The sequence below is a fragment of the Pongo abelii genome, chromosome 21 (assembly GCF_028885655.2).
Source record: "Pongo abelii isolate AG06213 chromosome 21, NHGRI_mPonAbe1-v2.0_pri, whole genome shotgun sequence".
NCBI classification, from domain to species: Eukaryota; Metazoa; Chordata; class Mammalia; order Primates; family Hominidae; genus Pongo; species Pongo abelii.
Genome location: NC_072006.2, coordinates 41,332,647 through 41,359,042, shown reverse-complemented (window position 1 = coordinate 41,359,042; position 26,396 = coordinate 41,332,647). Strand labels below are relative to the sequence as shown.

At 45.3% G+C, this 26,396-nt stretch overlaps 2 protein-coding genes across 7 annotated transcripts in view; one reads left to right on the top strand and one right to left on the bottom strand.

The window, feature by feature from the left end:
* RPN2 (ribophorin II) overlaps positions 1 to 16,205 on the bottom strand; it is a 62,204-nt gene extending 45,999 nt beyond the window's left edge. Inside the window, exons 1-2 of one of the 2 annotated variants that reach the window (XM_009233559.3) lie at positions 16,069 to 16,205; positions 10,878 to 11,071 (exon numbers count right to left, since the gene is read on the bottom strand). In XM_009233559.3, the coding sequence (XP_009231834.2) occupies positions 10,878 to 11,071; positions 16,069 to 16,081 (207 nt within the window). In that variant the 5' untranslated portion in view covers positions 16,082 to 16,205. 2 annotated transcript variants of the gene reach the window in all.
* The window catches only part of MROH8 (maestro heat like repeat family member 8), a 77,213-nt gene continuing 66,656 nt past the window's right edge, over positions 15,840 to 26,396 (top strand). Inside the window, exons 1-3 of one of the 5 annotated variants that reach the window (XM_024239109.2) lie at positions 15,840 to 16,215; positions 21,357 to 21,490; positions 23,440 to 23,585. In XM_024239109.2, coding sequence (XP_024094877.2) covers positions 15,929 to 16,215; positions 21,357 to 21,490; positions 23,440 to 23,585 — 567 coding nt within the window. In that variant the 5' untranslated portion in view covers positions 15,840 to 15,928. The remainder of the gene's footprint in view (positions 16,216 to 21,356; positions 21,491 to 23,439; positions 23,586 to 26,396) is intronic. The other 4 variants (XM_009233562.3, XM_054542249.1, XM_054542248.1 and 1 more) reach the window with 4 other exon arrangements.

Below are 26,396 nucleotides of genomic sequence, written 5' to 3'. Positions count from 1 at the left end.
TGTGTCAAATGCTGTTCTAAGTGCTTTATGCGCATTTCTCATTTTATCCCCAATCTATCTCACGGATCAGGCACTCTTATTACCTTAAGTTTACAGGTAAGAAAACTGAGGCATTATAAAGGCAAAGTAACTTGTCCAAAGTCACTCAGCTTTTAACTAGGGGAACTAGAATTCCCTGGCTCTTCTCAAGAGCCCACTAAAAACAATCTATTCTGGAGTAAGACAAGCATCATTCCTACACTTTGCAAAGACAAATTAAGGTAAACCGGTCCAGCGTTCAGTGGCTTCAAAGCCCAAGATGTTGACAGCAGAGTTTACACAGCAGCAGAAGCAGGGACACCTCCCAGAACATGCTCAGCCTGCTCAGTGAGCCCACCCAGTGCTGAGGCTTCAGCCAGCTACTGTCGGGGGACTGAAAACTCTTGACACCAGCTGCCCTCCAATGTTCTAGACTCATCTTCCCAACTGAAGGCTGAAAACTGCCCCCTAAATGTCCACCCCCGATCTGCTTGCTTCCAACTTTCTGTGCTAATACCCCAATTAATCAAACACCCTCTTGAGCAAAGAACACCAGTGCTTTCTTCCATCATAGGCTTTTCCCTACAACTCCCTGAACCTAATCAAATACGGAGTCCTATAGAAAAGACAGCAAATCTCTCTCATCTGCCCTCCCCTCCCCTATTTCCTCCACAAACAGCTCCCCGCTACTCTGGTTGCCTCTCAGACTGTGCTTTGTCATCTCTTCAGACTTTGTTACTGTGATGTGCTGCCCAGGCACACACTGGCTGGGGCCCCATGCCAGACCCTTTCTAACCGAGCCCGCTTTTCCCCAGGTGCTTCTTACTGCACTTCCCCACCCACCTCTGCCCCAGTTGCACAAGCACCTCACTGCCCCAAAGCACAACAAGCACTTGGAAGCCTCCAGGCTTTGTACACCCTGTCTCTCTATCTGGAAGCCCATTACCTCGTCAATTCAACCTCTCCTATAATGTATTAACAAAACTCAAGACTTATTTTAAAATACAACTTCCTGGCCGGACGTGATGGCTCACGCCTGTGATCCCAGCACTTTGGGAGGCTGAGGTGGGTGGATCACCTGACGTCAGGAGTTCAAGACCAGCCTGACCAACATGGTGAAACTCCATCTCTACTAAAAATACAAAAATTAGCCAGGTGTGGGGGCGTGCACCTGTAGTCCCAGCTACTTGGGAGGCTGAGGCAGAAGAATCGCTTGAATCTGGGAGGCGGAGGTTGCAGTGAGCCGAGATCGAGCCACAGCACTCCAGCCTGGGCGACAAGAGCGAAACTTTCAAAAAACAACAACAATTTTCCTCAACCCTTCTCTCCCCTCCAGTGCCACCTTCTCTCTTCCCACACAGCCACACTGCTCCAGTCTTCATGTCCTCACCTCCACTCATTCCGATTTGGCTTCTGCCCCCAGCAGGCCAGTGGCAACCTCCAAATTGTCGAAGCAGAGGACATTTTCCAGTGCTCACTCCTCAACAATGGACAGACCGATCACGTCCTCACTGGGAAACATGCGCGCCCGTAGCCTTCTGGGATGCCACCGCACCCTCCTGGGTCTCCTACTTCTCTGGCAGCTCCTCCCTCAGTTTTGAGCTCTCCTGCTGTTTCTCAGCTCCTAGGCCCAGCTCTCATCCCACCACTCCCTGCCTCCCTAGGCCATCCCATCCATGCCCATAGCTTCATCCCAAAATTCTATGCAGATAATTCTCAGACCCGTACCTCCAGCCCAGACTTCTCTCAACAGCCACTTACATGACTCAAAGGTATTTCAAGCTCACCATGGTAAAGACCAAATTCGTGATCTTTCCCAGACAAACCTCATTGTCTTCCTGTGTTGCTATCTTATGGAATGCCCCGACTACCCATCCATGCAGCAGAAGCAGAAAGTCCAGGCATTATCTTTTGTACCCCTCCTGCATTCAATCTTGCCCTGTAGCCCCCTGCTATAGTCTGTCTTCCAAAAAGCAAGAGAGAAGTCTTTCCAAAATGCAAGTTGAATCACGATACTAGCTATTTAAAATCTATTGCTCATTGGAAACAGATCAGAACTCTTCCTATGTGGGCCAAGGCACTGTGGCTTGGCCCCAGCCTGCCTCGCTCCTCTCCCTCCCTCCCACTCTGTTGCACACACCTCCTCCTTTCAATCTCAAATGTAACCTGCTCTCTATCCTCCGCACAGGCTGTTCCCTCTGCCTGAAGTCCCTTCTCTCCTTCGTCTCACAGTTAACTCCTCCTCTCCCTTTAGAATTCAGATCAATCATATCTTCCTTCACTTCAGTGCCTACCACATGCCAGGTGCTGTTCTAGGAACTGGGGATACACAACAAATAAAATGGACAAAGTCCCTGCTCTTAAGGAGTAGAGTGAGATTAGGGTGATGCAGAGAGGTTTGAGTTTTGGGTTTGGGGTTTGTTTCGTTTTTGTTTGTTTTGAGACGGGGTCTTGCCCTCTCACACAGACTGGAGTGCAGTGGCATGATCATAGATCACTGCAGCCTCCAACTCCTGGGCTCCAGCGATCCTCCATCCTCAGCCTCCTGAGTAGTTGAGACTACAGGCACACACCACTACACCAGATAATTTTTTTTACTTTTTGTAGTGACAGGGTCTCATTTTGTTGCCCAGGCTAGTTTCAGACTCCTGGCTTCAGGCAATCCTCCCGCCTCAGCCTTCCAAAGTGCTAGGATTATAGGTGTGAGCCAACACACTCAGCCCACAATGAGATTTAAATTCGGAGATTTCCTCAGGAAAGCCTTTCCTGGCAAATCAAAGTCCCCTATTCTACCCCTATAAAATTCCCTATTTATAACAGCACATATCTCCCCTTCATAAAACTTACCATTGTTACAAATATTCGTGCATGTATTTGATTACATGATTAATGCCTGTCTCAGCTATTAGACAACATATTCTTAAGAGTGCAGGGGCCCTCTCCCTCTTTATGGCTCAAGAGTAAATCCCCAGTGCCTAGCACTATACCTAGTACATAGCAGAAACTCAGAAATATATTTGCTGAGTGACCAAATGAAGCCTGCAGCAGCCAGCGCAGATGGCAGCACCCCCGTGCAAGATTGTGGCTTTCTTGGCAGACAGGGTGAGTGCCAGCTCCCTCTGCTGGACTCCCATGGTACTTTCCACAAACAGCCTGTCTGCCTCTTGGCACTCAGCACTGTATTACAGTACTCTCAATGGATAATGAGCTCTCTTGTCTTCTCTGCACTTAGCACAATGTTTGGCACACAGCAGATGCTCCATAAATGATTACTGCGTGAAGGATTGCCTCATTCTCTGCTATCCCCAGGAATGAACTAGTGCCTGACCCACAAACAAATATACTTACTACTATATGCACTCCTCATGTGCCAGACACTACACTAAGCACTTTACACTTATTATCTCATTTAATGCTCACAACACTTTATAAGGGAGGCATTTTTTTAAGATAATTTGGTTTCTTTGAGACAGGGTCTTGCTTTGTTGCCCAGGCTGGACTGCAGTGGTGCCATCACAGCTAACTGCAGCCTTAAACTCCTGGGCTCAAGCGATATCCCTGCCTTTCTGCCTCAGCCAGCTAAATAGCTAGGACTAGAGGTGCATGCCACCATGCCCAGCTAATTTTATTTTTTGCAGAAATTGGGGGTGGGGGGCGGGTGTCTCACCATGTTGCCCAGGCTGGTCTCCAACTCCTGACCTTAAGTGATCCTCCCACACCTCCCAAAGTGCTGGAATTACAGGCATAAGCCACTGTGCCCAGCATGTTCTTAATCTTGTAAAAAGCTAAATAATGATATATCGGTAAAATCACCTTTCTGACATGCTTATGTTTTATATAAATATAACTCAAATGAAAAATGCTTACTCTGTCTTTTTTTTTGAGACAGAGTCTCAAAAAAAAAAAAAAAAGTAGCTGGGACTACAGGCACCCGCCACCACGCCCAGCTAATTTTTTTTGCATTTTTAGTAGAGACAGGGTTTCACTGTATTAACCAGGATGGTCTTGATTGCCTGACCTCGTGATCCGCCCGCCTCGGCATCCCCAAAGTACTGGGATTACACGTGTGAGCCACCTAGCCTGGCCTTTTTTTTTTTTGAGACAGGGTCTCGCTCTGTCACCCAGGCTGGAGTGTAGCAGCACAATCTCAGCTCACTGCAAAACCTCTGTCTCTGGGTTCAAGCAATTCTCCTGCCTCAGCCTCCCGAGTAGCTGGGATTACAGGCATGCCCACCACGCCCGGCTAACTTTTGTATTTTTAGCAAAGACAGGGTTTTGCCGTGTTGGCCAGGCTGGTCTCGAACTCCTGACCTCAAGGGATCCACTGACCTCAGCCTCCCAAAGTACTGAGATTACAGGCCTGAGACATTGCACCCAGCCGATGCTCACACTTTATAACACCTAAAATCAACTCTCATTCCACACTGCTGTCTCCATAGTTTCTATTCTCATTAAATCCCATTTCTCCCAGTTTTGCTGCTAAAACCTCTTACCAGATAATAACCAAAATCTCTCCAAATATATCGATCTGTGAAAATAGGCAACAGTGTATCTAGTGGAGCCCAGGGAGTTCTCTCTACTGAGCTGAAGGCAGCAACAGCTGAGCAGGACATGCACCACTACACGGAAGTGACAGTAATGACATAAATCTCTCAATGGATTTATGCAGTTTGCACATCTAATGAGGAAATTCAACAGCTCTGAAACATGCATACAACTCCCTTTCTTCCATTACTTATAATGCACACACCACCTAATCAACACAGCACATTTCATAAGTAATTAGAATGGAGTATGTGATTAACCTATTTATTTTCTGATTAGCAGGCACATTTAGAGAGCTCCCATTTTGATTGAGCTAAAGTTTAAAGTTCAAATATTTGTTAGACACCCATGTGTCGGATGTATGCTAAGCAGTGAGAATGACAGTCTGAAAAAAAAATGTCAATCAATGTGTACCAACTGCTACTACTATTTATATATAGTCATACTATTCATAAGGGTAATACTATGTATTACCACATGCCATCAACGTGCTAACTACCCTGCACACATTACCTGTGAGCTGAGTATTATTATCTCCATCTTACCAATGACAGAACAACAATTTTGAAAGGTTAAGTAAGCTGCACAGGTGACTCAGGTGTGAAGTTTTGAAGTTAACACCTTGAAGGCAGCCACTCTGACTTCAGTGTCTGTATTGTAAACATAAAGCCACAGCCAGCCCAATCATGTAATTATCCCAAGTCACACTGCATGGCAGCTGTCCGGGTGCCTCTCAATCTATATCTTCAGCCCCAACCAACATCCCGCAAACTTGTGATGATGGCAGAGAATAGCTTTGGGGGTATGTGCTCAACCTAAATCTCCTATAGAACTCCAAATCACGACACAGATCAAAAGACATGCTCTGGATGAAGTGGGAGCACCTCATTCCTCCGTGACCCCCTATATTGAATCCTGTGGTTCCACAAAAGTTTGAAACCCTTCAGGAGAAACTTTTCATCCTGCATTCAAATCCTGCCAGAGGTGAACATTACTATTCCAGTGCTATCTCCTACACCTCACAATACAAAACCTCTAGTCAATTTGCTCTTTCTCTCTCCCCAGGGCCTCTAAAGACGTCACCAAAAACCAGAGCAGAAGTATGAAGCATCACTAAAAAAGGCGCTGCGAATACAGTGTCTGTGCCAAGCATTGTCTGAACTCACCTAAACAAAGTATAAATAGAAGCAAACCTTTTCAATGTAAGAACGATAATAGCTACCATTTCCTTTGAGGGGCATACTGTAATTTCACTTTCTTCTTACAATGATTCAGTGAGGTAGGCTTCATAACTCCCTTTTCAGAGAGGTGGAGCCAGAATTAAAAGCTTGGGTTAACTGACTCTGATGGGTATACTCTTACTTTTGAGCAGAACTAATTTTATCGGAGGTACATTCACCTTTAGGGTTTACAAGAATGTAATCATGAGGAAACATCTTTTTTTTAATAGAGTCACACACAGGAAGAAAACATTGGGCAGAAACGGAGAGCTGGTTGTCAGGAAAAAATTTGAGTAAGCTGGATCTCATATAGCTGCGATTAGCAAACTTTTTCTGTAAAGGACCAGTTGGTAAATACTTTAGGCTTTCTGGCCAGTCTAGTAACTATTTAACTCTACAGTTAAACTGAAAACCAGTTGTACCCAACATGTAAATGAATGGATGTACACACACACACACACACACACACACACACAGTTTGGCCCATTGGCAAAATGGAACATTTTGAGCACCAAAAAGGATAACAATTGAAATGGATTGAAAGATATCAATTGCTGAGAGGGGTGGCTCATGCCTATAATTCCAGCACTTTGGGAGGCCAAGGCGGGTGGATCACCTGAGGTCAAGAGTTCGGGACCAGCCTGGCCAACATGGCAAAATCCTGTCACTACCAAAAAATACAAAAATTAGCCAGGCGTGGTAGAGAATGCCTGTAGTCCCAGCTACTTGGAAGGCTGAGGCTGGAGGATCACTTGAACCTAGGAGGCGGAGGTTGCAGTGAGCTAAGACTACAAAACTGCACTCCAGCCTGGATGACAGTAAGACTCCATGTCAAACAAACAACAAAAAAAGACATCAATTGGAGGCTGGGCACAGTGGTTCACGTCCATAATCCCAGCACTTTGGGAGGCAGAAGCGGGTGGATGGCTTGACCTGAGGAGTTTGAGACAAGCCTGGGCAACATGGCAATACCCTGACTCTACAAATATTAAAAAAAAAAAAAAAATTAGCTAGGCACGGTGACAGGTGACTGTAGTCCCAGCTACTCGAGGGGCAGAGGTGAAGGATCACCTGAGTCCAGAAGTTTGAGGCTGCAGTGAACCATGATTGCACCACTGCACTCCAGCCTGGGCAACAGAACGAGGCCTTGTCTCAGAAAAAAAAAAAAAAAAAAAAAAGACACCAACTGGGACTATCAATTCTGCCCTTGACAGAATTAAGCATATTGAATTTCCCTTCCTACCAAAAATAACTATAAAACTGCATGAAATATATGAAATTGAGACACTGACCAACACACAGCAAAGGCTGGGATCCTTGAAAGAAGGTTAAAAATTATGACAATGGGCCGGGCGCGGTGGCTTACACCTGTAATCCCAGCACTTTGGGAGGCCAAGACGGGCGGATCACAAGGTCAGGAGATCGAGACTATCCTGGCCAACATAGTGAAACCTCGTCTCTACTAAAACACAAAAAATTAGTTGGGTGTGGTGGCGTGCGCCTATAGGAGGCTGAGGCAGGGGAATCGCTTGAACCCAGCAGGCGGAGGTTGCAGTGGGCCAAGATCGCGCCACTGCACTCCAGCTTGGCGACAGAGTAAGCCTTCATCTCAAAAACAAAAACAAACAAACAAAAAGTATGACAATGATAGCAGAAATTATGTGAGTTTAAATGCAAATACAGTTATACAAATACAGGGTTCTTTTATTATTTGTGACATGGCAAAATAATAATTCAAGGTATACCGTGAGAAATTAAGGATGCATATTAAAATCTCTAAACAAAACTAGACAAACGCTAAAAAAAATTAGATCTAAACAGTCAATAGAAGATATAAAACAGAATATTTTAAAATAATCAAGGGGCTGGGCGCAGTGGCTCACGCCTGTAATCCCAGGATTTTGGGAGGCCGAGGAGGGCAGATCACTTGAGGTCAGGAGTTCAAGATCAGCCTGGCCAACATGGTGAAACCCCATCTCTACCAAAAAATACAAAAAATTAGCCAGGCATGGTGGTGTGCGCCTGTAGTCCCAGCTACTTAGGAGGCTGAGATGGGAGGATCACTTGAACCCGGGAGGAAGAGGTCGCAGTGAGCGGAGATCACACCACTGCACTCCAGCCTGGGCGACAAGAGTGAGACCCTGTCTCAAAAAAATAAAATAAAACAAAATAAAATATAAAAATAAAAGAAGACAGGAAAAGAGAAGGAAAAACAGATAAGCCAATAGGAAACAAATAACAAGATGATAGATGTAAACCCAACAATATAATTAAATATAAATGATTGATCTTAAACATAAAAAAAGAATTAAAATAAAATAAATAAATGGAATAAACTCCCCAATCAAAAGGTAGAAATTATCAGACTGGATGAAAAAACAAATCCCTATTATATACTGTTTGTAAGAGATAGATTAGTCTGACAACACCTTAATTTACAACTTCATCATCACTAAAAGTGAAATAACCAGATATTATGTATCTATTAATAGGAAGTCCACAGTACCACCTGTGAAATATTTTCACCAAGAAAACCAACCCTGAATATAATTTAGCCTTAAGAGCTAACTATCAGTTTACAGGGATACAAAGGATAGGGAAATATGTTCAAAAACATCATGAAGATACAATTAATCAAAGGCAGAATGTGGAAAATATTCCAGGACAAATGACCTGACTTATTCCACAAATAAATGGTATGGGGAGAAAAGAGCGAATGGGAACTATTATCGGTGAAAAGAGTCTTAAGAGATACCAGCAAAAAATGGAATGTGTAGACCTTCTTTAGATCCTGATTTAAGCCAACTAACTGTAAAAAACATTTTTGAGATAACTCAAGATAACTGAACATAGACTGAGAATTAAATGACATTAAAGAATTACTGTTGGTCAGGCACAATGGCTCATGCCTGTAATCCCAACACTTTGAGAGGCTGTGGCAGGAGGATTGCTTGAGGTCAGTTTGTGACACCAGCCTAGGCAACACAGCGAGACCTCATCTCTACAAAATAAATAAATAAATAGAATAAGAGATACAAGTACAACAATATGTCTGATATTTGCTTGAAGACACTCCATCCAGCAAGCCAGGTGCAGTAGTGTGTGCCTAAAGTCCCTACAGATTTGGAGTCATTTCCATGCTAATACAAGAAATGGTAGGCAGAATTCTAAAGACATTCATACTCCTCCCCCTGGATTTCCATCCACTGATTATTCATTTAAACACAAATTTAGGAACTGTTATAAAGTGATTTTGCAGGTATAATTAAAGCCCCAAGTCAGTTGACCTTACAATTCAGAGATTATCTAGGTGGGCTGACCCAGACAGGTGAACCCTTTAATAGCAGTTTCCTCTGGCTGGTGGCTGAAGAGGAAGTCAGAGAGAACTGAAGAGTAAGGACTCACCATGCCATTACTGGTTTAAAGGTGGAGGGGCCATGTGAGAAGAAATACCAATGGCCTTGAGGAACACAGAGCAACTCCTAGCAGACAGCTAGCAAGGAAATGGAGACCTCAGGCCCACAACCACAGGAACTGGATTTTGCTGACAACACGACAACATGAATGGGCCTGGAGGCAGATTCTTCTCCAGTGCTTCCAGGAGGAGCCCAGTTTGGCCAATGCCTTCACTTTGACCTCAGGAGACACTAAGCACAGGGCCCAGGCAAGCCTGTCTAGACTTCTGACCTGCAGGATTATCAGCTAACAGCTGGGTGTGGTGGGATGCACCCATAGTCCCAGGTACTCAGGAGGCTGAGACAGGAGGATCACTTGAGCCCAGGAGTTCGAGGTTATAGTGTGCTATAATCATGCCTGTGAATAGCCACTGCACTCCAGCCTGGGCAACATAGTGAGACCCTCTCTTAAATAAAATAAAATAAAGAACTATAAGCCATATAAGCCAATAAGTGGGTGGTATTTTAAGCCCCTACATTTATGGTAATTTGTTCTTCAGTCAAAGAAAACTAAGGCAGATATGAGAAACCTGGCAAAGGAAAATTGTTTAGTCTAGCTGTCCATACTACCATAATGAATAAAATGTAAATTCACTTTAAGACTGTTCCTGGTCAGGTGGTGGCTCACATCTGTAATCTCAACACTTTGGGAGGCTGAGGCAGATGGATCACTTGAGCCCAGGAGTTTAAGACCAGCATGGGCAACATGGCAAAACCCCATCTCTAACAAAAAAATACAAAAATTGCCAGGCATGGTGGTGTGCACCTGTAGTCCCAGCTACTAGGGAAGCTGAGGTGGATGGCTTGAGCCCGGGAGACAGAGATTGCAGTGAGCCATGATCATGCCACTGCACTCTAGCCTGGGTGAGCCAGACTCTGTCTCAAAACAAAACAAAACAAAAAGACTGTCGCAAATCCAGGAAAGGTTTTAATCATGATGCATTTTCCTCACCAGAAGTCCAAAAACATGTATCAAAATTGCCTGATGTAGTGACTACCATTATTTAATACATGTGAGTGCCTTCCACCTTGAATTCCCTTATTATTAGCCACACACATAGGGGGGCACTTAGTAAGTACATGTGGCATTGGACAGTCTCACTCCCAGAGCTGAAGTAAAAGTTTCTAGATGATCTATGCTTGCTCTTCTTGACATCCCACTAAAACTAACTGATCTGGTATGATCCTTAACATATATTAGGCAAAAAAACAAAAACAAAAACAGATCTGTCAAACTGAAATAAACTTTTTTTGAGACTGAGTCTCACACTGTTGCCTGGGCTGGAGCGCAACGGCACGATCTCAGCTCACTGCAACCTCTGCCTCCTGAGTAGCTGGGATTACAGGCGTGCACCACCACACCCAGCTAATTTTTTCTATTTTTAGTAGAGACAGGGTTTCACTGCATTGGCCAGGCTGGTCTGGAACTCTCGACCTCGTGATCCACCTGCCTAGACCTCCCAAAGTGCTGGCATTACAGGCGTGAGCCACCACACCCGGCCAAATATTTCTTATATTGGATTAACCTTGGTTATCCTCAAATGAGCAAGAGTTAGTTTTGAACTACCCCAAAGGAATATAGTTAGGGGACGAAGGTTCTCCTGAACCACTCTGACCACCAGGACAAAAGCAGCCTTACCTTTGCATCTGGCACCTGAGCACCAAGGCTGCTGAGTCCCATGATGGAGTAGAAGGCAGATTCCAAATTTGTGAAAGGGCGATCCAGCGAGGCTTTTAGTCTCTCCACGTCATGCTTGGTGAGGTAGTGAGTGGGCGTCAGAGCCCGGGTGCTGGCTATGATTGTCAGGGCCAACAGGAAGACAGTGCTTGAACCTTGGGGGGAAAGGACCATTCAGTACACTCTACACTCTTCCAAGGTGCTATACACAGTCCCGATGATGATAAGCACCAAGATCTGGGAACCAAATCACATGGGGAAGGGCGAGGGAATCCAGGGGTTTAACCTGAGGAGAAGCCTTGGGAAGGCAGGGAGCCTGCTCTTCAACTGGTGGAAGGACAGTCCTCCCAGCAGCCTCCAAGCATCTAAAGCACAGCCCTTATCCTACTATTCCCATCTGAAAGATGTCTGTTAAGTCCTCTGCCTCTAAGGACAAACCCAATCCTGAATCCTCACACCTTGCCAGCCTCTCAACCAGATCTCCTCCCTCGTGCTTCCCACTATCTGTTGCTCTCTGGCTTCTTCTCCGTCCTCTAAGAAGCCAGGTTCTTTCCTGCCCAGCATTTTTCCATGCTTTCCCCTACCTCAACTTTGCTTAATTTTTACTTTCAGAATTCAGCTCAAGCACCTCTTCCTTAAGAAGCTCTCCCTAGGATTAGTTCCCCAGTACAATAAAGTAAAGAAGAACCCAGACTCTGGGGCCAGGCTTAAATCACACCTCTGCCATTTACTAGCAATGTGCCCTTGACAGTTATTCAACCAGCTGGTGCCTCAGTTTCCTCAAGTGTAAAGTGGGATGATAATAGTATCTACCTCAGGAACGATTACACGAGTTAATACAGAAAGATCTGGCCAGGCCAGCACTTTGGGAGGCCGAGGCAGGTAGATCACCTGAGGTCAGGAATTTGAGGCCAGCCTGGCCAACACGGTGAAACCCCGTCTCTACTAAAAATACAAAAAAATTAGCTGGGCTTGGTGGCGGGTGCCTGTAATCCCAGCTACTCGGTAGGCTGAGGCAGGAGAATCGCTTGAACCTTGGAGACAAGAGGTTGCAGAGAGCTGAGAATGCGCCATTGTCGCCAACCTGGGCGACAAGAGCAAAACTCCGTCTCAAAAAAAAAAAAAAATCTTAGAATAATGACTGGCACATAACAAGTGCTAAATCAATGTTAGCTACTACTTCTACTACTATTATTATTGTTGTTCTTATATCCACTCATAGCAATCTGTACTTCTCTGTGGAATTTTCTACAATTTTAACAGTGTAATGTCTGATTTCTCTGCTAAACTGTAAGTTCCATGAGGATAAAGACTGCTTCTTTTGTTCATCCCAGTATTTCCAAGTCTTGCACACTGCCTGGCACATAGTTACTGAATAAATATTTGCTAAATAAATGGAAAGAAAAATTAATCCCCATCTATGATGCCCCAGGGGACAGGAAGCTGCAGGAGTGGTACATTTCTACTTCATTTATTTAAAAAACAAAACAAAAAACACTTTTGAATGGGCTGCGTCTTGATAAAGTGCATCGTCTGGCACCCAAGTAACAGCAGTAACAAATAATCACTAGGCTAACATGAGTGGCCCTAAATCCTTTGCCTTTAGTGTTAAATTAAGCTTGAACTAGAATCCTTGAAAAAAGGCACTATTGGCCAGCGGCACTGGCTCACTTCTGTAATCCTAACACTTCAGGAGGCTGAGGCGGGCGGATCACTTGAGCCCAGGAGTTCAAGACTAGACCAGGCAACATGGCGAAACCCTTTCTCTACAAAAAAGAAAATACAAAAATTAGCCAGGCATGGTGGCGTGTGCCTGTAGTCCCAGCTACTTGGGAGGCTGAGGCAGGCGGATCACTTGAGCCCAAGAGTTCAAGACTAGACCAGGCAACATGGCGAAACCCTTTCTCTACAAAAAAGAAAATACAAAAATTAGCCAGGCATGGTGGCATGTGCCTGTAGTCCCAGCTACTCGGGAGGCTGAGGTAGGAGGATCACCTGAGCCCAGGAGGTTGAGACTGCAGTGAGCTGTGATCGCACCGTGGCACTCCACCCCGGGTGAAAAAGAGAGACCCTGTCTCAAAAAAATAAAAGATGGCCGGGCGCAGTAGCTCACGCCTGTAATCCCAGCAGTTTGGGAGGCCGAGGTGGGCGGATCACTTGAGGTCAGGAGTTCAAGACCAGCCTGGCCAACATGGTGAAACCCTGTCTCTACTAAAAAGACAAAAATTAGCCAGGTGTGATGGTGGGTGCCTGTAATCCAAACTACTTGGGAGGCTGAGGCAGGAGAATCACTTAAACCCAGGAGGTGGAAGTTGCAGTGAGCCGAGATCGCACCACTGCACTCCAGCCTGGGCGACAGAGCGAGACTCCATGTCAAAAAAAATAAAAATAAATAAATAAATAAAAGAAAAGAAAAAAAAGAAAAAATCTATCACGTGGCATATTCATCAAATGTATACTGAGCTACTATGTGCCACACACTACTTTAGGTGTTAAGAATACAGCAGGAAACAAAAGAAACAAAACTCCCACCCTCAAAGAGCTTCTATTCTAGTGACAAAAGACATCACATGAAATAAGAACATTATTTATTCCATTAGAAAGTAAAAGTGCTATGGAAAAAAATAAAGTACAGAAGAGATATTTGGGAAGGGCTGCATTTTAAATACGGTAGTCTATGAAGCCCTAAGAAATAAACATATTGAGTATAGACCTGAAGGAGAAGCAAGTCATAAAGGTATCTGGTGGGAAACTATGCTAAGAAGAAAAATCCAATATGGCTGGGCACGGTGGCTCACACCTCTAACCCCAGCACTTTGGGAGGCCGAGACAGGAGGATCACCTGAGGTCAGGAGTTCAAGACCAACCTGGCCAAAATGGTGAAACCCCATGTCTACTAAAAATACAAAACATGAGCCAGACATGGTGACTTGGCCTGTAATCCCAGCTACTAGGGAGGCTGAGGCACGAGAATAACTTGATCCGGGAAGCAGAGTGGGCAGTGAGCTGAGATCACGCCACTGCACTCCAGCCTGGGGCTCTGTCTCAAAAAAAAAAGAGAAAAGAAAAACCAAAGGCAAAGATTCTGAATCAGGAGTGTGTACACATACAGTGTTTTTTAAGATCAGCAAGGACAGTACAGCTTGAGTGAAATAAGCAAAGAGTAAGAAGTAGATGAGGTAACAGAGGTAGCAGAGGACAAATCCAGAGGGCCTTGTATACCACTGTAGTGGAAGCCACTGGAAAGTTCTTTTTTTTTTTAGACAGAGTCTCACTCTGTTGCCAGGCTGGAGTGCAGTGGTGCGATCTCGGCTCACTGCAGCCTCCGCCTCCCGGGTTCAAGCGATTCTCCTGCCTCAGCCTCCCAAGTAGCTGGGACTACAGGCACGTGCCACCATGCCCAGCTAATTTTTGTCTTTTTAGTAGAGACGGGGTTTCACCATGTTGGCCAGGATGGTCTCGATCTCTTGACCTCGTGATCCGCCCACCTCAGCCTCCCTAAGTGCTGGGATTACAGGCGTGAGCTACGGCACCCGGCTGGAGGCCACTGGAAAGTTCTAAGCAGAGGAGTGATTTGACTTACACTCTAATGGTATTACTGGGTTGAGAATAAACACTACTGTGTGGTGAACAGACCATGCAGGTGCAAGGACAGAGCAGGGGACACCAGTTGGGAGACTACCGCCATAATCCAAGCCAGAAGATGATGGTGGCCCAAACCAGGGCAACAGCAGTGAACATGATAAGAAGTGATGAGAGTTAGTCTGGCTAGAATTCAAAGTCAAAGCCTATCAGAAACTGCTAATGGACAGAAAGACCTAAGAGAAAGCAGAGTCAAGACACTAATGCTGAATCCCCAATGCCTTGTGCACAGGCAGGTACCCAATATATGAAGATCTAGTGAATGGCTGTGACTAGCATTTTCCCACCTAGACCGTAAATTCCCCTAAAAGAGCACCTGTGTCAGAATCCTAATCTTCTCATCCATGTTAATGAGAGCAGTAACTTTTCTGACTAAAAGTTGAGCACCTAATATGTTAGGTATGCCCACGCTATGCTGTGCTTTGCACACACCAAATCATTAAATCCTCACAACATCTAAGTAAGGTGGCTATTTTCTGCATTTCACAGACCAGGAAAGTAAGCCTCAGAAGTAGTTACCTGCTCTAGGACACATCACTGAGAATCAAACTACAGGCAATTTGAATCCAAAGTCTGCTTTTAACCACTTTACTATCCTGAACTTCTCAAATAATGAAACGGTGAGCCACTGACTCATTCATGTGTCACCCTGGGCAAGTAAGTTCCCTTCCGTGGGATTCCAACTTCTCATCTGTCAAATGGTAGTAACAAGAGTACATGCTTCCAAAGTTACGATGAGGCTACATCAGATTCCACCCTGCACAGTGTCTACTCAGTAACTTCCAATGCAGTTAACTTAGTTCTTACCTAGGGCCATGCACTGTTCTAAACTAAGCACGAAGATTATTTCACTTAATAGAGCAACTCAACGAGGCAGATAACGTGACTAATTTGACTAACTTATTTTACAGATGAGAAACTGAGGTGCAGAAGGGTTAAGTAACCTGCTTTGGGTTACACAATGAACGCGTGGCCGACTGCAAGTTTGCACCCAGAGTGTCACTTGAGAACTTATGCTCCAGGCTCCCAGAGAGAAGTGAGGGGTTTTCTTTGCCCCTTTCACTGAAGGGGAAACTACAGCCCGAAGAAGGACAATCTGCCCAAAACCTCACACGGAGTAAGGGGCAGCGCCGGGACCAGAACCTTAGGCCGCCTGGCCCAGGATCCCGCGCGAGTGAAATGAATGAGTGAGGCCAGGCCTACGGCTAAGCGCGGCCGCGGTCCCCACGGCTGGGCCTCGGGGCGACCCGTAGCTCCGCGCTGCACCCCTCCCCCACGCACCAATCCCGCCAGGTCGCGGGCACTCCCACCAGCTCGCAGCCCTCCTTCGGACCCTCGACCCGAGAGTGCCCCAGCCAGAGCTTGTGCCCATGCCCCTGTCCCGCAGGGGAAGGGGATCCCGCCTGGCCGGCTCTCGAGCAGCGACTAGTAGCCTCCCGAGGGCGACAGCCCTCTCCCCAAAGAGTACCGGCCGCGGGGCCCTGTCGATAAGCCACGCGCAACTCCTCACCCAGCGGCGCCATTCCTCCGAGCAGGTCCCGCCGGCGTCCGAGCCGCAGGCTGACTTCCGCTCGGGAAAGTGGCTCCAAGAGCCCGCCACAGGGGACGCCAGGGACTCACGGCAGGCTCTGCGGGCCAGGATGAGTTCTAAGCACAGGTCAGTGTCCGCGGCCCCGCTGAGCTTCGACGCTTCCAGCAGCCAAGGCCGGGATCCCAGTCCTCCCGCGCACAGGGCCTTGCAGTTCCCGAGGACAGACCCGCCTCCCCCCCGCGCCCAGGCCCACTTGGAACCGACCGTCTCGCAACGCTTCTATTCCGGGAGCTACCGGGACGCGGTTGGGCCAGGCCTCGGGGTGGGCCCGAGACGGGGCCGCTTCTGATTGGCATGTCTGCTGTCACTCACTCGTCTTTCTGCTGCCCGGTCCATTTTAAAGGAACAGGAAGGGTCTCGTCGGGAGGGGATAGCTTAGAAGGGATTTTTTTTTTTCCTCTTTAGAAAATTGTAGTTTCTGGCCGGGCGCAGTGGCTCACGCCTGTAATCCCAGCACTTTGGGAGCCCAAGGCGGGCGGATTACTTGAGGTCAGGAGTTCGAAATCAGCCTGGGCAACACAGTGAAACCCCGTCTCTACTAAAAATACAAAATTAGCCGGGCGTGGTGACACATGCCTGTAGTCCCAGCTACTTGGGAGGCTGAGGCAGGAGAATCGCTTGAACCTGGGAGGCGGAGGATTCGGTGAGCCGAGATCGCGCCATTGCACTCCAGCCTGGGCAACAAGAGTAAATCTCCGTCTCACCAAAAAAAAAAAAAAGAAAAAAAAAAAACAAAGAAAATTATGTCAGTTTTTTCCAAAGATTATCACTGGGGTTGTTAATAACTGACCTACGAGTGACGTTTTATCTGATTTGCAGAGCAATGCAGTGACTCATAGAGAACATATTAGGCCAGTTTTACCGTCTCAACATGGAAGTAGCTCATCCAGGAACACTGCTCTAATAACTAGCGCCAATTACTGAATCTTTTCAGTATAACCCGACACTGCCGAACGCTCTACAGCATTATTTCTTTTCTTTCCTCTTTTATTGATACGGGATCTTGCTCTGTCGCCCAGGCTGGAGTGCAGTGGTACGATCACAGCTTACTGCAGCCTCGACATCCTGGGCTCAAGCAATCCTCCCTCCCGCCTCAGCCTCCCGAGTAGCTGGGACCGCTGCCACCAGCCACCACGCCCAGCTGATCTTTAAAATTATTTTTGGTAGACACCGCTTCTCGCTTTGTTGCCCAGGCTGGTCTGGAACTCGGGCTCAAACGATCCTCTGGCCTTAGCCTCCCAAAATGCTGAGATTACAGGCTAATCCCATTTTAAAGAGAAGGAAACAGATTTGAACCTAGGCAGTATGACTCCAGAATCGGTGCTTTTAACTACAGTTTTATGAACATATAGAGTATGCACAATATAACTCTTATTAACGTTATTATTGTCCCAAATGTTATCCCGCATGGGAGAGAGTCAGTTCTTTCTGTGTCTGTTATGATAGCCACTAGCCTTATGTGGATATTTAAATTTGAATTTAAATGGATTAAAATTAAGTAAAATTTAAAATTCAGTTTCTCATTTGTACTAGCCACATTTCAAGTGCTCAATAGCCACAGATAGCTAGTGGATATCAGATTGGACAGCTCAAAATTATAGGACATCTTCATTATCGCAGAAAGTTCCACTGGGCAGTGCTGATGTAGAATATATAAAGAATTCTCCCAAGTCAAGAATAAGACAACCAACCAGTAGTGTGCTGGAGCTGTCTCATACCATCTTGAGAGAGTCCATTGTTAAATTTTCAGTAATTTTGCAAATTGGTTAAATACAGCCATTTAGAAAATTATATCAACTTAGGATGAAATAAAGTATATTGAAAGCAAAACTCATTATTTCCTAATTATTTCACTACATTTTACGTTTTGTGTGCTTTTGTGGTTGCTTATATCTGTTGTAACTGTGTGGTGGAAATATATGACGGTATACCATTGCACATCTCTTCCCAGGGTAGTATTGGTAGCTTGATTTTGGCCACGATGGGAGTATTTACACCACAGACTCAGCATATGCAGCCAGGAACGGTGGCTCAGTCTGTGATCCCAGAGCTTTTGGGAGGCTGAGGTAGGAGGATCACTTGAGTCCAGGAGTTCGAGACCCACCTGGGCAACACAGCAAGACCTGCCTCTACAAAAAAAAAAAAATTAAATCAGCCAGGTGTGGTGGCTCGCATCTGTGGTCCTAGTGACTAGCTGTGGACCACAGATGGGAGCCACCACACCTGACTAATGAAAAAGAAAAAGACCAGCAATAGCAAATGTTCGCAAGCATGTGGAGCAACAGGATCTCTCATATCCTGCTGATGGAAATGTAAAGTGGTACGACCATTTTGGAAACAGATTGACAGCTTCTTCGTTGTTCGTTTGTTTTGTTTTGAGACAAAGTCTCCCTCTGTCACCCAGGCTGGAGTGCAATGGCACAATCTCAGTTCACTACAACTTCCATCTCCTGGGTTCAAGCGATTCTTGTGTCTCAGCCTCCTGAGTAGCTGGGATTACAGGCGCGCCACACTGCCCGGCTGAATTTTTTTGTATTTTTAGTAGAGACGGGGCTTCACCATGTTGGCCAGGCTGGTCTCAAACTCCTGACCTCAAGTGATGCACCCACCTCAGCCTCCCAAAGTGCTGGGATTACAGGCGTGAGCCACTGGTGGTGGTTGTTTTTTAAGAGGCAAGGTCTCCATCTGTCGCTCAGGCTGGAATACAGTGATGGAGTCATAGCTCACTGCCACCTTCAACTCCTGGACTCTAGGACCCTCTTGCCTTCGCTATCTGAGTAACTGGGACTACAGGCACATGCCACCACCCCCAGCTAATTTTTTGTAGAGATCGGATTTTGCTATGTTACCCAGGCTTGTCTCAAACTCCTGGTGTCAGGCAATCCTTTCGCCTTAGCCTCCCAAAGGCACTGGGAATACAGGCATGAGACACAGCACGTGGCCAGGCAGCATCTTAAGAAGTCAGTTACACAATCTACCACACAACCCAACCATTCTGCTCCTAGAGGGTTTCTTTGTTTTTAATGAACTCATTTTTTATTAAAGAAATATATGTATACAGGACAAAGTTCAAACTTTATTTGTTTGGGGTTTCCTTCCAAAATTGTTTTATTGGCTGGGCGCGGTGGCTCATGCCTGTAATCCCCACACTTCGGGAGGCCGAAGTGGGCAGATCACCTGAGGTCAGGAGTTTGAGACCAGCCTGGCCAACATGACGAAACCCTGTCTCTACTAAAAATATAAAAATTAGCGGGGCGTGGTGGCAGGCACCTGTAATCCCAGCTACTCAGAAGGCTGAGGCATGAGAATCACTTGAACCCAGGAGGCAGAGAGGTTGCAGTGAGCTGAGATTGCACCACTGCACTCCAGCCCGGGCGACAAAGTGAGACTCTGTGTCAAAAAAAAAAAAAAATTAAAAATAATAAATAATTTTAAAAAATGAATTCTGTAAGTTGTGTTTTTGTTTTTGTTTTTCTTCTAGAGACAGGTTCTCTCTGTCAGTCAAGCTGGAGTGCAGTGGTGCCATCATAGCTTAAACTCTGCAGTCTTAAACTCCTGGGCTCAAGGGATCATCTTGCCTCAGCCTCCTGAGTAGCTAGGACTACAGACACATGCCACCACACCTGGCTAATTTTTTACTTTTTTTTTTTCTTTTTTTTGAGATGGAGTCTCGCTCTGTTGCCCGGGATGGAGTACAGTGGTGCAACCTCGGCTCACCGCAAGCTCCACCTCTCGGGTTCACGCCGTTCTCCTGCCTCAGCCTCCCGAGTAGCTGGGACTACAGGCACCCACCACCGCGCCTGGCTAATTTTTTTGTATTTTTTTTTTAGTAGAGATGGGGTTTCACCCTGTTAGCCAGGATGGTCTCAATCTCCTGACCTCATGATCCGCCCACCTCAGCCTCCCAAAGTGCTGGCATTACAGGCATGAGCCACCGCGCCTGGCCAATTTTTTACTTTTTTGTAGAGATGAGGTCTCACTGTGTTGCCCAGGCTAGTCTCAAAGTCCTGAGCTCAAGCAGTCCTCCCACTTCAGCCTCCCAAAATGCTGAGATTACAGAGTGAGCCACCATGCCCAGCCTCCATAAGTTTTTTTTCATGTATGCCAACATTTGCGTGTGTGTGTGTTTCTGTGTGTATATACACATACTTATTACTTTTGTGAAAATATTGTTTTGTTTTAATGAAAAGTGTCATATCCATTGTTTGACAGCTTGCTTTTTCATTCATGAATCTATGCTAAACATTCAGTAAATAGAGACCTGCTCAATCATTCACTCTACCAACAATTGTTGAGCACTTCTGTATGTCACTGTTCTAGACTCCTGGGATATATTCATGAACAAAGCGGCCAAAGATTCTTGCCCTCATGAAGCTTACATTTTAGCAGGAGGAAATAAATAAATGACAAAAAATGAACATCATAAATAAGTGAAAGATATACTGGAAGGTGTTACGTGCTATGGTAAAAAGAAAAAGTAGGAAAGGGTAAGGAAGATAGAGGGAGTTTGGTGAGGTGTTCTACCTCAATCTGGTTTTTTTGGTGGGTTTGTTTGTTTTTGGAGATGGAATCTCACTATGTCACCCAGGCTGGAGTGCAATGGCGCAATCTCGGCTCACTACAACCTCCACCTCCCAGTTCAAGTGATTCTCCTGCCTCAGTCTTCCGAGTAGCTGGGATTACAGGCGTGTGCCACCACGCCCGGCTATTTTTTGTATTTTTAGTAGGAACCAGGTTTTGCCATGTTGGCCAGGCTGGGCTTGAACTCCTGATCTCAGGTGATCTGCCCGCCTCGGCCTCCCAAAGTGCTGGGGTTACAGGCATGAGCCACGTGCACCCAGCATTCTTTTTAACAGCAGCATAGTATTTCTTACCTATCCATTCACTCCTAATGAGACTGACAGCATGCTAGGTACTGGGGATACAACTGTGACCATGTAAACAAGGTTTCTCTCTAATGGAGTTTATAGTCTGATAGGAGACAGTCAAACAAGTAAACCAAATGAGCAAGGTAATTGTAGGTGGTGGTTAAGTACTGTGAAAAAAATAAGAAGGTAACTGTGGGGCCAGGATGGTGGGAGCTACTTAATCTAGATTGGTGATGAATAAATGCCTCTCTCAGATAGTGACATTTAGGCTTTCAAATAAATGATGAGACAGAAGCAGTCCTGGAAAACTAATTTTTCGCATCTCCTCTTTATTCCTAGGATCTGTAGTCAGGAAGAAGTGCAGGAAGAAGTAGTGATCCCCTGTGCCTATGACAGTGATTCACAAAGTGTGGATTTGGAGCTGAGCAACTTTGAGACTATTAAAAAAGGCTCAAGTAGCATTGAACTGACAGGTAAAAAGGAGAAAGGACTAGAAAGGGAAGGGGAGGGGAAAAGAGAATCTATTTTCAACTCAGGCCAAAAGGTATTGATTGAGTACTTGCTGGGTGACCAGCCCTTGAATAGACTTTGATGATGAATTTGGTCCCTGACTTTGAGATCTTGAAATACAGTTGGCAAAATAAGATGAGATACATGGTTCGTGATGTCCAGGAAACTAAGGTTGGTCCTGAGACAGTTCTGCAGAAGACTCTGAGTGCTTGAGGGATTCTGAGGAGGGAAAGGGCAGTGTGGGATGCCTTGGAGTGAGAGGACTTCATGCAGAAGGTAGGATCTGGATTGAGCTTCAGAATAACTTTCATTCTACAAAACATTTATTGAGTACCAGGAGCTGGGAATACAACAGTAGACATGACCAACATGGTCACTGCCCTTATAGAACTTACATTATCGTGCAGAAAAGAGACCAAAAAGAGTAAACAGACAGTCACTGAAGTAACTACAACTTGTAGTAAGCAGTATGGAAGAACAGGCTGAGACCAAAAATAAGGGCGATAGGAACCTACTTGAAACTCTGGTTGTCAGAGAACACCTGTATGAGACCGTGAGTGCTATTTACACCTAAAGGAGGCATGAAAGATATGAGAGTAACTCATGTGAGTATAGGGAGTACTACAGATAGATGGGGACAGCATGTGCATGACACAGGAAAGATCCTGGTGTGTTTGAAGCTACCTTCATTCATTCATACATTCATTCAGCAAATACTTAATGAAGCCCTCCTGTGCTCTAAGCTTAATTTAGCAGCTGGAGATATAGCATCGAACAGAACAGACACAGTATACCTATGGATGAACAGGCAAATGGAACTCAGTGCAATCAGTGTGATGGGGGTAGGAGAGCCAGAGTGGATACAGAGCGGTTTATTAGTGACTAGGGGATACTTAGCCAAAATAGGCAAAAAGGGCATACACGAAAGGCATCCTAGAGCTGAGACTTGAAGGATGAGTAGCAGTTAGCAAGGCAAAGATGGGTAAGGGAAGGTAGGGGAGAAGAAGGAGAAAAATGCAGGCAGAAGGAACAGCCTTTGCACAGATCAGAATGAGAACATGGCTTCAATTATTGCAATTAGTGGATGATAGGAATATGGCAGGAAGTGGGTAGAGTTTACAGAAGAGGCATTCAAGAAATCAAAAAGAATACAAAAGTAGAGTGGTGGCCGGGCGTGGTGGCTCACATCTGTAATCCCAGCACTTTGGGAGGCTGAGGCGGGTGGATCACCTGAGGTCAGGAGTTTGAGACCTTGCCTGGCCAACATAGCGAAACCCCGTCTCTACTAAAAATACGAAAATTACCGGGGGTGGTGGCGTGTGCCTGTAATCCCAGCTGCTTGGGAATCTGAGGCACAAGAATCGCTCTGCCAGGAGGCAGAGGTTGCAGTGAGCCAAGATTATGCCACTGTACTCCAGCCTGAGCGACAGAGTGAGACGCTGTCTCAAAAAAAAAAAAAAAAAAAAGAATGGTAAAAATCTTCAGATGAAAGATGTGTTAAGGGGGAAATACTTCTGGGATCAGTTCTTTGCATGTATTACCTCATTTAATTCTTATAATAACCCTGTTTTACAGATAAGGAAACTTAGGTTTCAGGAGGCAAACTAACTTGATAAAGGTCATACAAGTAGTAAGTGGTAGAGCCAAGATTGAAACTAGTCTCAAACTGAGATTTAAAGTCCATAGTCTTAACCATTCTGCTACAGTTCAGTCCCAAAGGTTTTTTGTTGCTTAGGAGGCCCTTAGAGAACATTGAATTTGTAATTGAGAAAACTGAGTCTAGGAGACAGGATGGGACTTGGTTAAGGTCATAGAGCAAGTAGTAAAGGTGAGAGCCAGAGGTACTCCCCACTAAACCTTATCACTTTACACAGTACGGAGGCATCATCCAGTGTCTTTCTTTCGATGTTAGACTTGGACATCGCTGACATCCCTGGACTCCATTGTGAGCCCCTGTCACATAGCCCCAGACACCTGACCCAACAGGACCCGCTCAGTGAGGCCATTGTTGAGAAACTGATCCAGTCCATCCAGAAGGTTTTCAATGGTGAGCTAAAGGTATGCACAAGCAATTTTTATGAGTTATCCAACCTATTCCTCCATTTTAGCAAATATTTTAAACATATTATTTCTTGATTATGCAAATAATTTTATAGGTTATAAAACATGTTTATGTTTTATATTTATAATACATATATTTACATATATTTATAAATTATACTTACATATATAATTAGGAAATTAATGTAAAAACAAAGAAAACCATAATAAAAATTAAAAGCTAATCTTCCCTAATTCCAATCTCAAATAACTACTGCTGACATTTTGGTTTATATTTTTTTAGACTTTTTTTTTTTTTTTTTCTGAGACAGTGTCTCACTTTGTCACCCAGGCTGGAGTGCAGTGGCATAATCTCAGCTCACTGCAACCTCTGCCTCCCGGGTTCAAGTGATTCTCCTGCCTCAGCCTCCTGAGTAGCTGGGATTATAGGCACGTGCCACCATTGCCCAGCTAATTTTTGTATTTTTAGTAGAGATGGGTTTTACCATGTTGACCAAGCAGGTCTTAAACTCTTGACCTCAAGCAATCCATATGGCTTGGCCTCCCAAAGTGCTGGGATTACAGGCATGAGCCACTGTGCCCAGTCCTCTATGGCTTTTAAATCCCATTCACCCAATCAACAAGTAGTGAATGAACAGCTACCATTTATAAGGCACTATGCTAGACGCAGGGAAGAAGTTGGAGTAGTAAGATTAAAGACTATTCACAGATAAACAAACTGGGCCGCAAACAGACCAAGACCCTGTCTCAAAAAATATACTATTCAGCAATTAAAGGAGGGAACTATTTGATACAACAGCAAAGATGAATCGCAGAGGCATTGTGTTGAGTGAAAGAAACCAATCAGAAAAGGTTACAGACTGCATGATTCCAGTTGTGTGACATTCTTGAAAAGACAAAACCATGGTGATGGAGAACAGATTAGTGATTCCTAGGAATTAGGGTGAGGAGAGGGTGTGACTAAGAAGGGATAGCAGGAGGGAAATTTAGGGGACAGTGGAACTGTTCATATCCTGATTGTGGTGATGGTTACACATGTGTATGTGTGTGTTATAACACATGGAACCACATGCTCCCTGCCAAAATCAGTTTTACTGTATGATACATTTTTAAAAATCATGTTATCACTTTGTACCGCATAAATATATACAACCATAATTTGTCAATTTACCAAAACACACACACACACACACACATACACACACACAAAACCACACAGAGCCTCCACTGGAAGGAGGATGAGGGAAACTTCAGGAATGCTGGTAATAATCTGTTGCTGGCTACAGGGTGTTTTTTGGTTTGTGAAAATCCACCAAGCTGTACGTTTTCTTTATGTAGAATACCAATGAAAAATAAAAATAAAACATTTAAAGCCAACATATTGGCCTTCACTTTTGACTTCAGCTAATCCTTATACTTCATATCAGCATGGTTTTCTTTCGATTTCTTTGTAGTTAATGAAGGGCTTGGATTGCTGCCGTGAATTGAAACAAAAAAGCCCATTCCCTGCCTTGAGCTGATTCCACAGTCAGTCAGGGAAATAGATTAATAAGAAGGTCATTATGCCAGAGTATTGCAAGTGCCATGATAGCAATTTATTCACGTGGTTTGTAGATACACTTAGAAAGGACACTGGACCAGCCAGGCACAGTGGCTCACACCTGTAATCCCAGCACTTTGGTAGGCCAAGGTGGGCGGATCACGAGGTCAGGAGTTCAACACCAGCCTGGCTAACATGGTGAAACCCCCATCTTTACTAAAGATACAAAAAATTAGCCGGGCATGGTGGCAGGTGCCTGTAATCCCAGCTACTTGGGAGACTGAGACAGGAGAATAGCTTGAACCTGGGAGGCGGAGATTGCAGTGAGCCAAGATCATGCCATTGCACTCCAGCCTGGGCAATGTCTCAAAAGAAAAAAAAAGAAAGGACACTGGACCCTGCTTCAGGAGCAAACGCTTTCTCCAAGTCTTAAGATATACAGAGATTTTTTTTTCTTTTTTGAGACAGGGTCTTGCTCTGTCACCCAAGCTATAGTGCAGTGGTGCGATTTTGGCTCATTGCAACCTCCGTCTTCCAGGTTCAAGCGCACCTATAGTCCCAACTACTCAGGAGGCTGAAGTACAAGGATCTCGTGAGCCCAGGAGATGTAGACTGCAGTGAGCAGTGATCACGTCACTGCACTGCAGCCTGGATGACAGAGTGAGACCCTGTCTTAAAAAAAAAAAAAAGTTCTATGATAAATAGGTATTTTATATATTATATATATATATATTTAGAAAAAGAGGCTGGGTGCAGTGGCTCACACCTGTAATCACAGCATTTTGGGAGGCCGAGGCAGGCAGATCATCTGAGGTCAGGAGTTCGAGACCAGCCTGGCCAAGATGATAAAACTCCATCTCTACTAAAAATACAAAAATTATCTTGGTGTGGTGGCGCATGCCTGTAATCCCAGCTACTTGGGAGGCTATGGCAGGAGAATCACTTGAACCCAGGCATACCACTGCACTCCAGCCTGGGTGACAAAGCAAGACTCCATCTCAAAAAGAAAAAGAAAAAGAGAGGCCAGGCGTGGTGGTTCGCACCTGTCATCCCAGCACTTTGGGAGGCCAAGGCAGGCGGATCACTTGAGCTCAGGAGTTTGAGACCAGCCTGGGCAACATAATACAAATAATTAGCTGGACGTGGTGGTGCATGCCTGTGGTCCCAGCTAGTTGGGAGGGTAAGGCGGGAGGATTGCTTGAGCCCAGGAGGTTGAGGTTGCAGTGAGCTGAGATCACACCACTGCACTCCAGCCTGGGTGACAGAGC